Consider the following 12,687-nt stretch of genomic DNA (forward strand, 5'->3'; position numbering starts at 1 on the left):
TAATTGGCAGTTTGTTGCTGGGAAAAGAACGTTGTCTCTGGATTCAGACTGATCTTAGTTAGGAGCCTGGCTCTGCCACTGGGTGCCCGGGGACAAGTGACTTCACTTCCCAGAGCCTCCGTGTGCAAGGTGTTGTCCGGACTAACTGGGAGAGCAGGCATGAAGCACTGCCCGTGGAGCTTGGGAAGTACTGAGTGCTTAGTGAACGACCATTCCCAAATGAACCCACATCCATCCCATCCCTTTTCTGCTAGAGCTTTCTATATTTCAAAATGCAGTTGGTTCAAAGGAAAGCATTTTCAGAGAAAACCATCATGATTTCTACAAGGAGCCTCTAGAAGCAGAATTCCTGGGCAGAAGAGCTAACTTCTCCCTGTATGTATGAGCTGTACTGACCCCGAAACAGCCAGTCACATCCACACAGGATCTGTCCCAACAGGAAGAGGAAAGCACCACTTTCCAGACTTCCTCCGACCGTTGTTATTTCCACCAACCTTCACATTCCCTATTTCCAGGCAGACAGGGAAATTTGGGTTCTGTTGTGCTTTTGTTTGTTCTGCTTTATTTTCCACTTGCCAAGTAGATTGATCTATGGATCTCTTCTATATCCAAGATGATCCAAGGAGCTAAAAATGCAGAACTTTCTTCCTCCTTGAACATTTCAAGGTATATCTATTACACTCCTCTGACAGTGACTTCTAAGCATTTTAGTCTTTGAGGTTGATTATGAGCTCTCACTCTTACTCAGTTGTTGTGGTATGCCTTAAATCCTTCATTTATTTTATTAATATTATAGTCAATTATTGATCATTTACCGTGTGCCTGTGTTTGTAGTGTTGTAGAGGATACATAGGTATAAGAACGAAAGTTGAGGTTATAGGCTCTATTCTCAGGGAGAAGATAAATGTAAAATAAATTAAAAATATTGTATTATATTATATGTACAAGATATAAAAATGGCTTGCATAAGGAAAGATGTTAAACCAGATGGTATTATGATTACTGGGTTTATTGTTATATTGGAGAGACAAATCTTGTATACATTAGATAACTAGAAAAAATTATTTGGGAATATTTGCATATGCATGGCAGTGTGGTAAATATATTTATGTATTATTTTTAAGTTCAAGAAATATCATAAATAGGCTGTTAACATCATGGGCTATACAGCATAGAGGAAATTACCAGCAAGAGCCAGAAAAAACTAATGGGTATAAAGAGCTGGTGCCCTCTCAGGCAAGGCTCAGAGATGAAAATCACCAAGTCCATGGAGAGTGGAAAAATTCCATTTCAATGTGGGTCTGCAATACTGTCCAAGGAAACTGATCTGAGGGCATCGGAATGTGGGGTTAGGAACTCTGAGGTAGGGAAAGTTCTCCGTAAGGCAGGACAGAATCATAGGCCAGGGAGGTTCTTCTGGGTTAAAGGTGTCATGGTTAGGGTGACCCTGACAATAACACATGCTGGGAATATGGAAGAAGGAAGGGCAGGATTGAGGCTGACTGCAGTTGGAACTAGAGGAAATTATTTGGGGGATGGGGTTAGCCAAGAGTAGGGACTGTTAGACTGAGAAGTAATATTTTGTCTTTGATCATTCCTATAGAGGGAATGCTTTGTGTCCTGCCAACATTCATATGTTGAAACCTAGTCCTTAACATGATGGTGTTGAGAAGCCTTTGGGAGGTGATTAGGTCATGATGGATTGGTGCCCGCATAAGGGGCTGAAGAGATCAGAGTCTTCCCTTCCACCATGTGAGGACAGTAAAAACACAACCTCTGTGATCCAGGAAGTAAGCTCTCAACAAACACCAATCTGTTGGCACCTTGACCTTCAGCTTCTCCAGCCTTCAGAGCTTTGAGAAATAAATTTCTGTTGTTTATAAGCCACCCAGTCTGGGATATTCCATTATAGCAGTCTGAATGGACTAAGACAATAATAGAATGAAAAATAGAAAGTATAGCTGCTTTTAAAAATTAAAAATAATAGCTTGAAGTATCCTTCTAAATTCTGATCAATTTGTTTTCCTCTCTCAACAGGAGCCTCCCATTATTCTTCTCATGGCCAAAAGAAAAGATAGACTTTCTGGTTCACTGTTCTCTACGACGTTACTACAGGTCACGTTGTTACATTTTTGTATCCTAAGCTTCTCTTTTAGAATCGGGAAATCAGCATTTGACTAAAATTTATTGCATGAATTATAAGACTTGGCTCTCTTCATCTTTAGGAGTCCTCTTTGCCAGCTACACTCCTGCCTCTTGCTTATAACCATGTCAAAATCACCTCTTTCATGAAGTCTCACCTGGCTCCTCTCACTAAATGTGACTTCTCCATCCTTTCACTCTTCAACAATATTCAATTTGCCTTTATGTAGAATTCATTTATAACTCTTCTTATTCCACAAAGGGGATAGAAGAAAATATAAAATAAATGAGAAGATGGCAATGAACAGAAAATAAGTCAGCACTACAAGATGAAGCCAACTGTCACAAACATTTATTGGGTACTTGCCATGTCCTAGAATGGACAACTAGGCCGTCCCTGCTCTCCTGGAATGCAGAACAGGGTTGGGACACACTTATGGCTTATAGACCAGTTCAAACTGAAGAAGCATTCAGAGACCAGCATCAAGTCAGCATTAGAGAAATCTCCATATTAATAATTTTGCCCCACCTGTCCATTTTCTTAATCTACCCACTTATTACTATTGTTTGGCTGACAGAAAATAGGCAACAGTCTATTATTCATTGTGCTGACACTAAAGGACTTTCCAGCTCCATGGATATCTGGGTAGGTCTTCCTCTAGCTTCTTCAAGGTTTAAGGGCTTCCATACCCAAACGCTAAGACCATTCCTATAACTATGCGGGGAGACAGGGTATCCCTCAATTTTTCCAGGGAATTCCTATTCCCCCAGTGTGTACTTAATATATGCTACTGTATCTAGTGAAATGAATCCCTGGCAGTTTTCTATCAAGTTACGGCTGCCTCTGAAGAATAAGCCTTGTTTATATGTTGTTTTCTCTTGGCTAAATGACAGCAAATAAGATAAGCAAGTGATCTTCATTTTCTAAATGTTGTAAGAACAACTGATGGCACCAGCACAGTCATTTATGGCTCCAGGGCAAAGTGCAGATGGAATGTTATGACTGTACCAACATGTGAAAGTATAGATTATTACCAGGGCAATATAAAAAAGGCTACTAATTTCCCTCAAATCTCTACCTAATTTCCATATTTTAACCAAAGTGATCATAGAGGAGAATCCCTTCTAAGCCATTTTTGAAGCAACCTCTTTGCATTAGGATCTTTTTTTGAAATTATAGAAATTTTGGCTCCAATTTTGATTTATATCTTTATGTATAAAGCAAGAATAAGAAAAACTATAACTGAAATAGAATTTTCATAGCAATTGACCTTTTAAATAATATTTTATTATAACAACTATTGCATCAGGTAGTAATTAGTAATTACAATTTCTTTTTCACAGGACTTAGTTCTTCAAAATGCTAATTTTTTTGCTGCTCTATTTTTAAAATTCAACTAAATTGGACATTTAAGATCATGGATCTCAGTGTTCCTTCACGAATTGGAATTTTATTCCCAGGTAGCCCCACGAAATGTTAATGTTCTTGAGACTTTTTTTTTTTCATTACATAATAAAGTCAGTTACTATCATCTAGAAAGAGGATATTAGACCCTGCTCCCAAAATAACCAGGTGAACACATTTGCCACCATTGCTTCTGGGCTTTTTTTTGGTGGGAGGGACAAAGGTGCATCCGATACAATGTGAGCATTGTGCTTGCAGGGTCAGTGTGGATAGGGTCATGCAGAGGTCAGCCTGTGATTCAAGGGGCAGGCAGGGTCAAATCTGGGAGTCATTAGGTGATGCTTGGAGCCAACAGGGTGACATTAAAACCAAAAAGAAATGAGTCAGGAATCCAAGAGCAACTGCTAGGGGGATCCAAATCAATACTTAGTAGATCCCTGGCCATGTTTCTCAAGGTTTTCTGATCACAACTCAGTAAGAAATATATTTTAAATCATAGTCTAACACACTCTCACTCACAGCTCTCTCATTGTGTGAGAGTTTTTGTCAGTGGTCTTAATCTGGCATCTAGAAGCGTTCAGGAACCTGGAGAAGGTGCTGTGTGTAAATTAATCAAGAGCCCAGAGACAAAACATAATTTTGGAAGGCATTGGAGGAGCCAGAGGAAACTTAGCTAAAGGAACTAAGTTCTCCTCGTCTCAGGACCCCTTGCTTTTTATTAACACAATTTGTCCTAAGGCAAGGTAGATTTACACATCAAAAGGTAGGTTTGTATACACAAAGTCCATTGTCAGAATGGAAGAATTTGCCTTTGGCTGTTCAGGTATTTGGCCAGTAGGAGGCAATAACATGTAGATTAAGATGCCCGGAGCTGTCTGGCAGTAAACAATCAATTTATGTATCCTTTTCAGGTTTTGGGAAATGCCTTTAGACATTCCTAACAGGTGATAACATATGTGACTCAGCCCTCCCCCAAGTTTCATCAACCTTTTGATGAAACTCTTGCAGTTATGACATGCTGGAATTGGCTTCTGGAAAGTTTTAGAAAGATCTTGTCCTCACCATGGGTGAGGCACTCTGATGTTCTTGGTTTTCTTAGGTTCTATTCTATTTCACTTAAATATATTGGGAGGAGATTTATGAAACTGATTTCATGAATCTGCTAATTGATAGAAGTCCATATCGCTTAAAATATACTGTTTTGGAGATTGGGGAGATGGGAGTAAGAGAGTAGGAAAAAAAAGACTGGAGGTTGTGGTTTCTGATTTTAAGGAGATTGAAAGCTCCTTAGAGAGATAGAATATAACACACGAAACAACAAAATAACATTTAGAGGAGGGTAAATCAAAATAAGCAAATTAACAGGTAAATCAATATTAACACAACTTAGTTATAGAAGTGTTGAGAGGTGAATAGTTAAGGTCAGCAATTAGAGGTTTCCCGGGAAACAATAAAATTAAATCCAGCTTTTGAGTGACACAGATTGATGGAGAGTCCAGAAATGGAAATAGCCCAGATGGTGTCACAGCAAGCTCTGACTGTGTGTGGCTCTCGGCTAGAGTGTATGGTGTAGTAGAAGGATGAAGACATTAACTTAGGAGAGGGTGGTAGGTGAAAGCCTTCAATACTTTAGACAGCCTCAAAGTCATTAGGAGAAAACTACCTTCACCTACAGGAAGGACACGGGGTAATGTGTTTAAGGATTATTCTTGTGGCCTTGCTGAGAGAGGCTGCATTGCCATCAAATTTACTGGAGACAAAGGAGATTGTTGTGATAACCTAGAGAATGGGAAAAACCTGACCTAATGTCACAGAAGTGAAAACATAAGCAGGGAAGGATCCAGCAGACTTGAGGGAGCATTGGCTCCTGTGAATCAGTTTTGTGACGTATGTTCTTGGTGTAAAGAGTCTAATGCTGGGTGTGACTGAGAAGTGATTAAAGGGACTGGTTGTCCACAGTGTCTCCTGCTGCTCTGCCAAGGCACTGCCTTCCTCCAGCCTGACCTGGATTTACAAGTTCATCCTTACTGGGTGAAACCACAAAGATCAAACTCATTCAAAAGTCTTTCCACCTGATAGGATGGGACAGCAACCTTTTATCAGCCTCCCTCTGATCTCTGAAAAGCTGTGTGTACATTTAGGAAATCTGCCAGCTCCTTTGAAAATCTAACCTAAATCCTCCAAGGTAATGAAAGAAGAGAGATTTTTCATGTGGGTGGGAGTGGCTGGGACTCAGATCCCTGCCTCCTCTTTCTAGAGATTCATCTTTCCCTTGGGGGGTCTCACTGACTGTCCTTGCTCCCATTTCTGCTGGGGTTGCCCTTCTCTGCCCCTCCTGCCTGGGAAGATCTAGGCCTGCGCTCATTCAGGGATCTTGATAGCAGATTTAGCTGCAAAACCCCATCACCATAAGCATGCTGCATCTCAGAACCTCAGAGTGCATAAATGGCAGCTGGCATGGGTGAGCTCTCAGTTCTGTCTTGGCACTCATGCCTATGCTGCCCCCACCGTTCATTGATTAAAGTGTTTGTTCATCCCTCTACCCCCAACCCATACTAGGTGATAAGGCCCCTTATCAGCAGGGTTAACATCTTTTTCATCTTCATAGCCTCTTACTACTTAACACACAGTAACCTGCACTGATATTTATAAGTAAACTAGAGGCCCGATGCATGAAATTCATGCATGGGGAGGGGAGGGTCCCTCAGCCCGGCCTGCACCCTCTCTAATCCGGGACCCCTTTGGGGATGTTTGACTGCTCCTAACCGCTCACCTGCCTGCCTGCCTGATCACCCCTAACCCCTCTGCCTGCCTGCCTGGTCACTCCTAACTGCTCTCCCCTGCCCATCTGATCACTCCTAATCACCTCTGTCTCGGCCCCCACCACCATGGCTTTGTCTGAAAAAACATCCAGAAGACGTCTGGTCTATCTGGTCTAATTAGCATATTACCCTTTTTAGTAGTATAGATTAACAACACATGAGAATATAAAGCATTGTTGCTATTCCAGGTGTCTTTAAAAGGCTGAAGTTAAAATTTATATCCTTTATTTAAATCAATGACTTTAAATCAGATCTTAGAAATTAGTTTATCACACTAGTAGAAATTAGTTATTGGCCTTGGATGATCTCTGAGGCCATCCACGGTGAATATCAAGAGGGCGACCCTAGGAAGATGCCAGGGAGCTTCAGAGTCACCCACTGAGAGGAAATTCTACATATAGACAGAAGCAGAGCACCGAAATCAAGCTTCATCTACTTAGTAACCTCACCTCAAATCTTTCTGCCTCCATCATTGCCCACATACTGAACTACTATCTCCTCCCACTTTTGTTTATGGTACATTTCCTCAAGATCTCCAAGGGGAGCACACATAGCACCTATTGTTGCTTTTTTGGACTGGTGCTGTGGGCTGTCCTCCACCTCAAATCTGCAAGGTTGGCACATCGATGCTCAAGAATTGCTCTAAATGGAAAAATACATAAAACTCCATACACCGAGAGACTGTCTCTGCTTTGCTCATTTTATCTTTGGCCTAGCACATCATAGTCTCAATGAGCATTTTTGTTGAATAAATATTCCCTGTGGTCTCTGAATTCCATCCCTCCCCCTTTTCTTTCAGGGCTGGAACAACCATTATCTCTGACAACTTAAACTCCCACTTTCTTGTATTCATCATATCTGTAAGTATACAATGAAGCATTGGCTTTTTCAGTTAAAATCCTGGCAAGGAGCTACAACTAATGATTATGTCCTCTAGATGACTGTGGTATTTGTGATCAGCTAGGGAGCTAGGGGGCTAGTTGAACCGAACACAGATTGCCAAGTGACACAAGATGATTCAATAGTATCGACTCCTTTGTGTAGTTGTAAGTTAATCATCTTTATATGCCAATATAGAAGATGATGCATTTAAGAACTCCAAGCTTCTTTCATACTCAGTTATTTATCATCTTTTTTTTTTAGGGTCGTTGTCGGATAATTGCTCAGATGAACTATGAGGAAATATCTGTACGTTCCTGTGTAATGAAGACAGATTCTTCCACCCAGAAAAATGTCCACACTCTTCTTCCACCGAAAGGAACTGCTGTAACTGAAAGAAGTTTAGAAAGTAAGAATATGTCTGTCTAATAATATTGTATAAACATTAGAATTTATTTCTTAGTTGTAATCTACCAATTCTGAGTCCAAATCTGCCACATTATACTGATTTTTGTTAATTACATGAAATGATTTTCAATATACTATTAAAAAGAGGAAAAATTGCCGAGACCAGTTTGGCTCAATGGATAGAGCGTCGGCTTGGGGACTGAAGGGTCCCGGGTTCGATTCCGGTCAAGGGCATGTACCTTGGTTGTGGGCATATCCCCAGTAGGGGATGTGCAAGAGGCAGCTGATCGATGACTCTCTCTCATCGATGTTTCTAACTCTCTATCTCTCTCCCTTCCTCTCTGTAAAAAATCAATAAAATATATTAAAAAAAAAAAGAGGAAAAATTATAAAATGAGCATTTCCCTCTTCATTCAATATTCTTCTACAACACCATGTTTAAGAAGTGCCTAGTATTACACCTAATGAATGGATCATAATGTGAACAAGTTAAAATAGAATTTACAGCAACAAAATATCTGTTCTTGTTTAAGCATCCACAATTTCTCCCAAGACTTCATTCTCAGCTGCTAGGAAAAAAACACTAGACACCAAGAAACATCCACTTCAGGTAAGGTAAATGCTTTCAATTTGACTTGTCATTGAAGGTCTAAATCTAAGATTGTTTTCTCTCTAAAATATCAGAGATCTTTGTTCCAGGGGTGCAGAGTAAAGACATAGGAGGATCCCTGTTTTCTCGGCACTAACCTAGGGAGCACCCCAAAGTCCTGTGTCTATTTCTTTAAGTCTCAAAGATGTCAAACTGATCACTTACCTTTTCAGGAAGTTTTTAGGACAGAAATCCACTCTTTCTCTGTTATATAGGGTAGGCTAGCAAACTATACAAGACAAATAGCAAGATTCTGTAAGTTTTTTTTAATCTTCTTTGAATATCTATATATATATAAAAGCCTAATTTGCAAATTGTCCACTTGGGACTTTGACCAGGACTTTGATCGCTCACTATGACGTGCGCTGACCACCAGGGGGTGGTGCGGAATGAAGGAAGGCCCTGGCTGGCAGCCAGAAGGCTCTGATCGGCCCTGATTGCCAGCCAGGCCTAAGGACCCTACCCATATATGAATTTTGTGCACCGGGCCTCTAGTACTTAATAATGCTCTTGACTATACTTAATTTATAAGTATACATTCACAGTCATTTGTTAAGTAGCTACTCTTTTCTGGAATTGGGACACAAGTATGAGTAAGACCCAATCTTATGATGAAGAGAGCTTTTAATCTCCATTGGCAAAGTAAATTATTTGCAAATGCTTCTAACGATTACAAATGATTTGTGAATAACATTTATGGTTTTGTAGAAAAATGTAATTCATTAGTGTACACATCTATGGCACAAATGGCGTGGCCTGCTTCATGCAGGGTATCATACATCTTTTGTCTTGAGGCCCCATTTGCAAGCCCTTAGTAACGGATTAGCAACAAGAAATGCTTGATAACTAGAGACAGACGATTGTATTTGATATCTATGTTGACAATCATCATGTTGGTGCCATTCCTTAATGTCCCACAAAAAGCACATTCTCTTTCAGAGGAGGATCTAACCATTAATCCCATCACCTGGCATTGATGGATGTCCCATCAGCTGTTCTAATATTGGTGACTCCCTGCTCAAAGAGAGTTTTCTGCCCTCCTACCATCATTAGCTACTCTTTTTTTCTTTCACTGGTTCATCAAATATTTCCTGAGCGCCTATTTCTACGGTGCTGCTATCTCTGCTTCTGATAATACCTCTCTTGGGCCCAAGGCATTCCCCTGCCTTTTTGAAAGTCACAGTCTTGGTAATTATTCCAATAGGTATCCTGGATACACTAGAGATTTTCCCAGGTTCTTGGACTAATAGGAAAATAAAATAAGGTAACTCAATTTTAATTGAATGTGGTATATCTTATTTGATGGAACTAAGGAAAATTACAAGCTTTAAAAAATTTAAATTACCTTAATAAGCACAATGTAATTTCCTAAATTAATTAGCATATCATTTATTAACTGTCACTAGACCCTTGTTAATTAAACAGAATAGTACAGTTAAATAAAAAATGGATGATTTCCTAAAGGAGATGAAATTGTGATTTAAACATCATCTTTAATTGGTTTAAGAGGCACATCCAACATTGTATAATTCAGCCAGGACTTGCAACTACAGGATGATGAAAAACTTCAGGTAAAGCATTCTGGGAGCAGTAAGGATTATTTCCCAGAGGATGACTGTATTCTATTTTATTCTATTTCAATGGTTATTAACTTTTTATGGTTAAGAATTCAGTATATATAAATCAACAAATATTTACTGAGTATTTCTTAGATGCCAGACATTTAGGCATAGGAGCTGAGGATTCATGATGAAAACTAGAGTCTCCTTCCAATAGAAGCAGAATGTTTACATGCATATTCATATTCATACCAGTTTTTACACAAAACTCTCAGAAGGTACATAGACCCCCAAAGTGCATTCATGGCAGCCCCTAGGTCTGTGAATTTAATTTTAGGACTCTTTCCATATTTAAAGTTATTCAAGCAAAGAATGATGTGTGTGGCTTAGGACTAGTCATTTTGCTTCCCTAGGCTTCCATTTTTGTGTGTATTAAATAAGGGTAGTAAATCAAAGTTTTCTATTTCTAAAAATCTCTGAGTCTATGAGCAGGTATTATAAACATGCTTCTCTGTTTGTGTCATTCATTTCTCCGTTGCTCATATATTTGTGTGTGGATAGAAAAAAAAATAGTTCAAAATGGAGTATAACAAAATAGAATGGAATGAAGGAATCCTCAGGAATCTAGAGATCATATCAACTCATGCACAAAAGGCAGTGGCCATCCAGATGTTTCCATGATGAATGTGAGAGCTGGGACTTAGCTTCGAATTTCCTGACCTCCAGGCCACAGCCCTTTCCATGGTGCCATGGCACGTGCAAAGATTTATCCCCTACAAATGCCCACAACATGGTTGGTTACTCTAGACTAGATTAATCACTTTTAAAGTTGATGTTGAATCTCAAAATTGTTTGCTTATTGAATTTAGATATTTACCTTTATCTGGAGATGTTAGTAATGATAATATTTTGTAAAATTGGCTCCTTGCTTTTAAAGACACTTGTGAAATTCAGGGATATTTGGGAAATCCAGAGAGTTTCACTAGAGGCAGTAATCCTAGTGTTAGGGTTGAATTATGTTCCCCCAAAATTCATACATTGAAATCCTATCCCCCAGGAACTCAGAATGTGACCTTATTTGAAACTTGGGTCGTTAGAGATGTTGTTTAAGGTAGTTAAGATAAGGTCATCAGAGCGGGTCCTAATCCGGAATGACTGTTGCCCTTAGAAAAGGGGAAATCTGACACAGCCACATACTCCCGGGGAGAATGCCAAGTGAAGATGGAGGCCCAGTTCAGGGATTGCTTCCACAAGCCAGGGACCACCACTCCCCCGGAAGCCAGGAGAGAGGCCCGGGGCAGACTCTCTCTCACAGCCCTCAGAAGACACAGTCCTGAGGGCAACTGGGTTTGGGCTTTCAGCCTCTAGAAACTGTGACTAGTCTTAGAATCATCGTAATTAGTACTTGCACACTCACCGTAAGCAGCAGATGTAATTTCTTTAAAAAACATATCAAGTTCTCCTAAACACGAAAAGCAGGAAGTCCTTAACTACACCTCACTCTTCCGAGAAAATAAGGCTAGAAACATTGAATATGCAAGTACATTGTGCAATTACCCAATTATTGAATCCTTTGTTACAATATGCCTAGCAATCCAATGTGCCTTCGAAGTCGCATGGTCTCCCTGGACTTTGGTTTCCTCATCTGTCAAGTGTTGGGTGAACCAGACAGGTAAATAGCTTTCAGATGGTGATGGGAGCCCTTTGGGGGCGTGTGTGGGTGTGTGTTTCTTGTGATACAACCATTGAGCCACACGGGCTGGCCAGTGTGGACTACTCCTAACAGAAAGGTGAAGATGTGTCTTTTTAAGGTTATGAGTTAACACTGTTTCATAAAATTTAATTTATTCTTTCTTACTTTGTGTTTATTTCTCATTTAGCTTATTATTTTCTACTTATTTCATAGTAACAACTAAGACTTTCAACTGCATTTCATAACATTAAGTTTTTATTTTGGGGGAAAAAAAAGTCTTGAAACTTAAAAGAAAATATATGAAAATACCCCACTAGACTCTGTGGTATTTAGGTGGTATCATCCTCCTCATCCTATATATATTGGGTCGGCAGCTAAGTAATTGCGGGTTTCACACATATATGGCTTCAGTTGAATTTTTAGGTTTGCAGACGTAGTACAAATGTAAAACACATTTTGTTATTTGATAGTTGGCTATTCAGCTGTTAATCAGTAAAAAAAGTTTTTTGATCTGTTTTGTAGTTTTCGTTTGGCGTTCGTTGAAAAATGGAAAATCAAAAGGAACATTTTCGTCATATTTTGCTTTTTTATTTCCGCAAAGGGAAAACGCATCGCAAGCTCATAAAAAGTTATGTGCTGTTTATGGTGATGAAGCCTTAAAAGAACGGCAGTGTCAAAATTGGTTTGCCAAATTTCGTTCTGGTGACTTTTCACTCAAAGTTGAAAAACGCTCTGGTCGTCCAGTTGAAGTTGATGACGCCCTAATCAAAGCAATAATCAATTCAGACTGTCACAGTACAACACGTGAGATTGCAGAGAAGCTTCATGTATCACATACATGCATTGAAAATCACTTAAAACAACTTGGCTATGTTCAAAAACTCGATACATGGGTTCCTCACGAAATTAAAGAATCACAGTTAACGCAACGCATTAGCAGCTGCGATTTGCTAAAGAAACGTAATGAAAATGATTCATTTTTAAAACGACTGATAACTGGCGATGAAAAATGGGTTGTTTACAACAATATCAAGCGGAAAAGATCGTGGAGCAGGCCAGGTGAACCAACTCAAACAACATCAAAAGCTGATATTCATCAAAAGAAGGTTTTGTTATCAGTTTGGTGGGAT

General features: G+C 39.6%; 1 protein-coding gene across 1 annotated transcript in view; it reads left to right on the forward strand.

The window, feature by feature from the left end:
- LOC311621326 (cyclic nucleotide-binding domain-containing protein 2-like) overlaps nucleotides 1–12,687 on the forward strand; it is a gene marked incomplete at its 5' end in the record, with an annotated part of 75,354 nt that overhangs the window by 52,177 nt on the left and 10,490 nt on the right. Inside the window, 4 exons of the mRNA XM_084881288.1 lie at nucleotides 2,038–2,115; nucleotides 7,169–7,229; nucleotides 7,513–7,657; nucleotides 8,190–8,266. Of these exons, the coding sequence (XP_084737414.1) occupies nucleotides 2,038–2,115; nucleotides 7,169–7,229; nucleotides 7,513–7,657; nucleotides 8,190–8,266 (361 nt within the window). The remainder of the gene's footprint in view (nucleotides 1–2,037; nucleotides 2,116–7,168; nucleotides 7,230–7,512; nucleotides 7,658–8,189; nucleotides 8,267–12,687) is intronic.

The sequence above is a fragment of the Pipistrellus hanaki genome, assembly GCF_964339955.1.
Source record: "Pipistrellus hanaki genome assembly, chromosome: 1".
Lineage (NCBI taxonomy): Eukaryota > Metazoa > Chordata > Mammalia > Chiroptera > Vespertilionidae > Pipistrellus > Pipistrellus hanaki.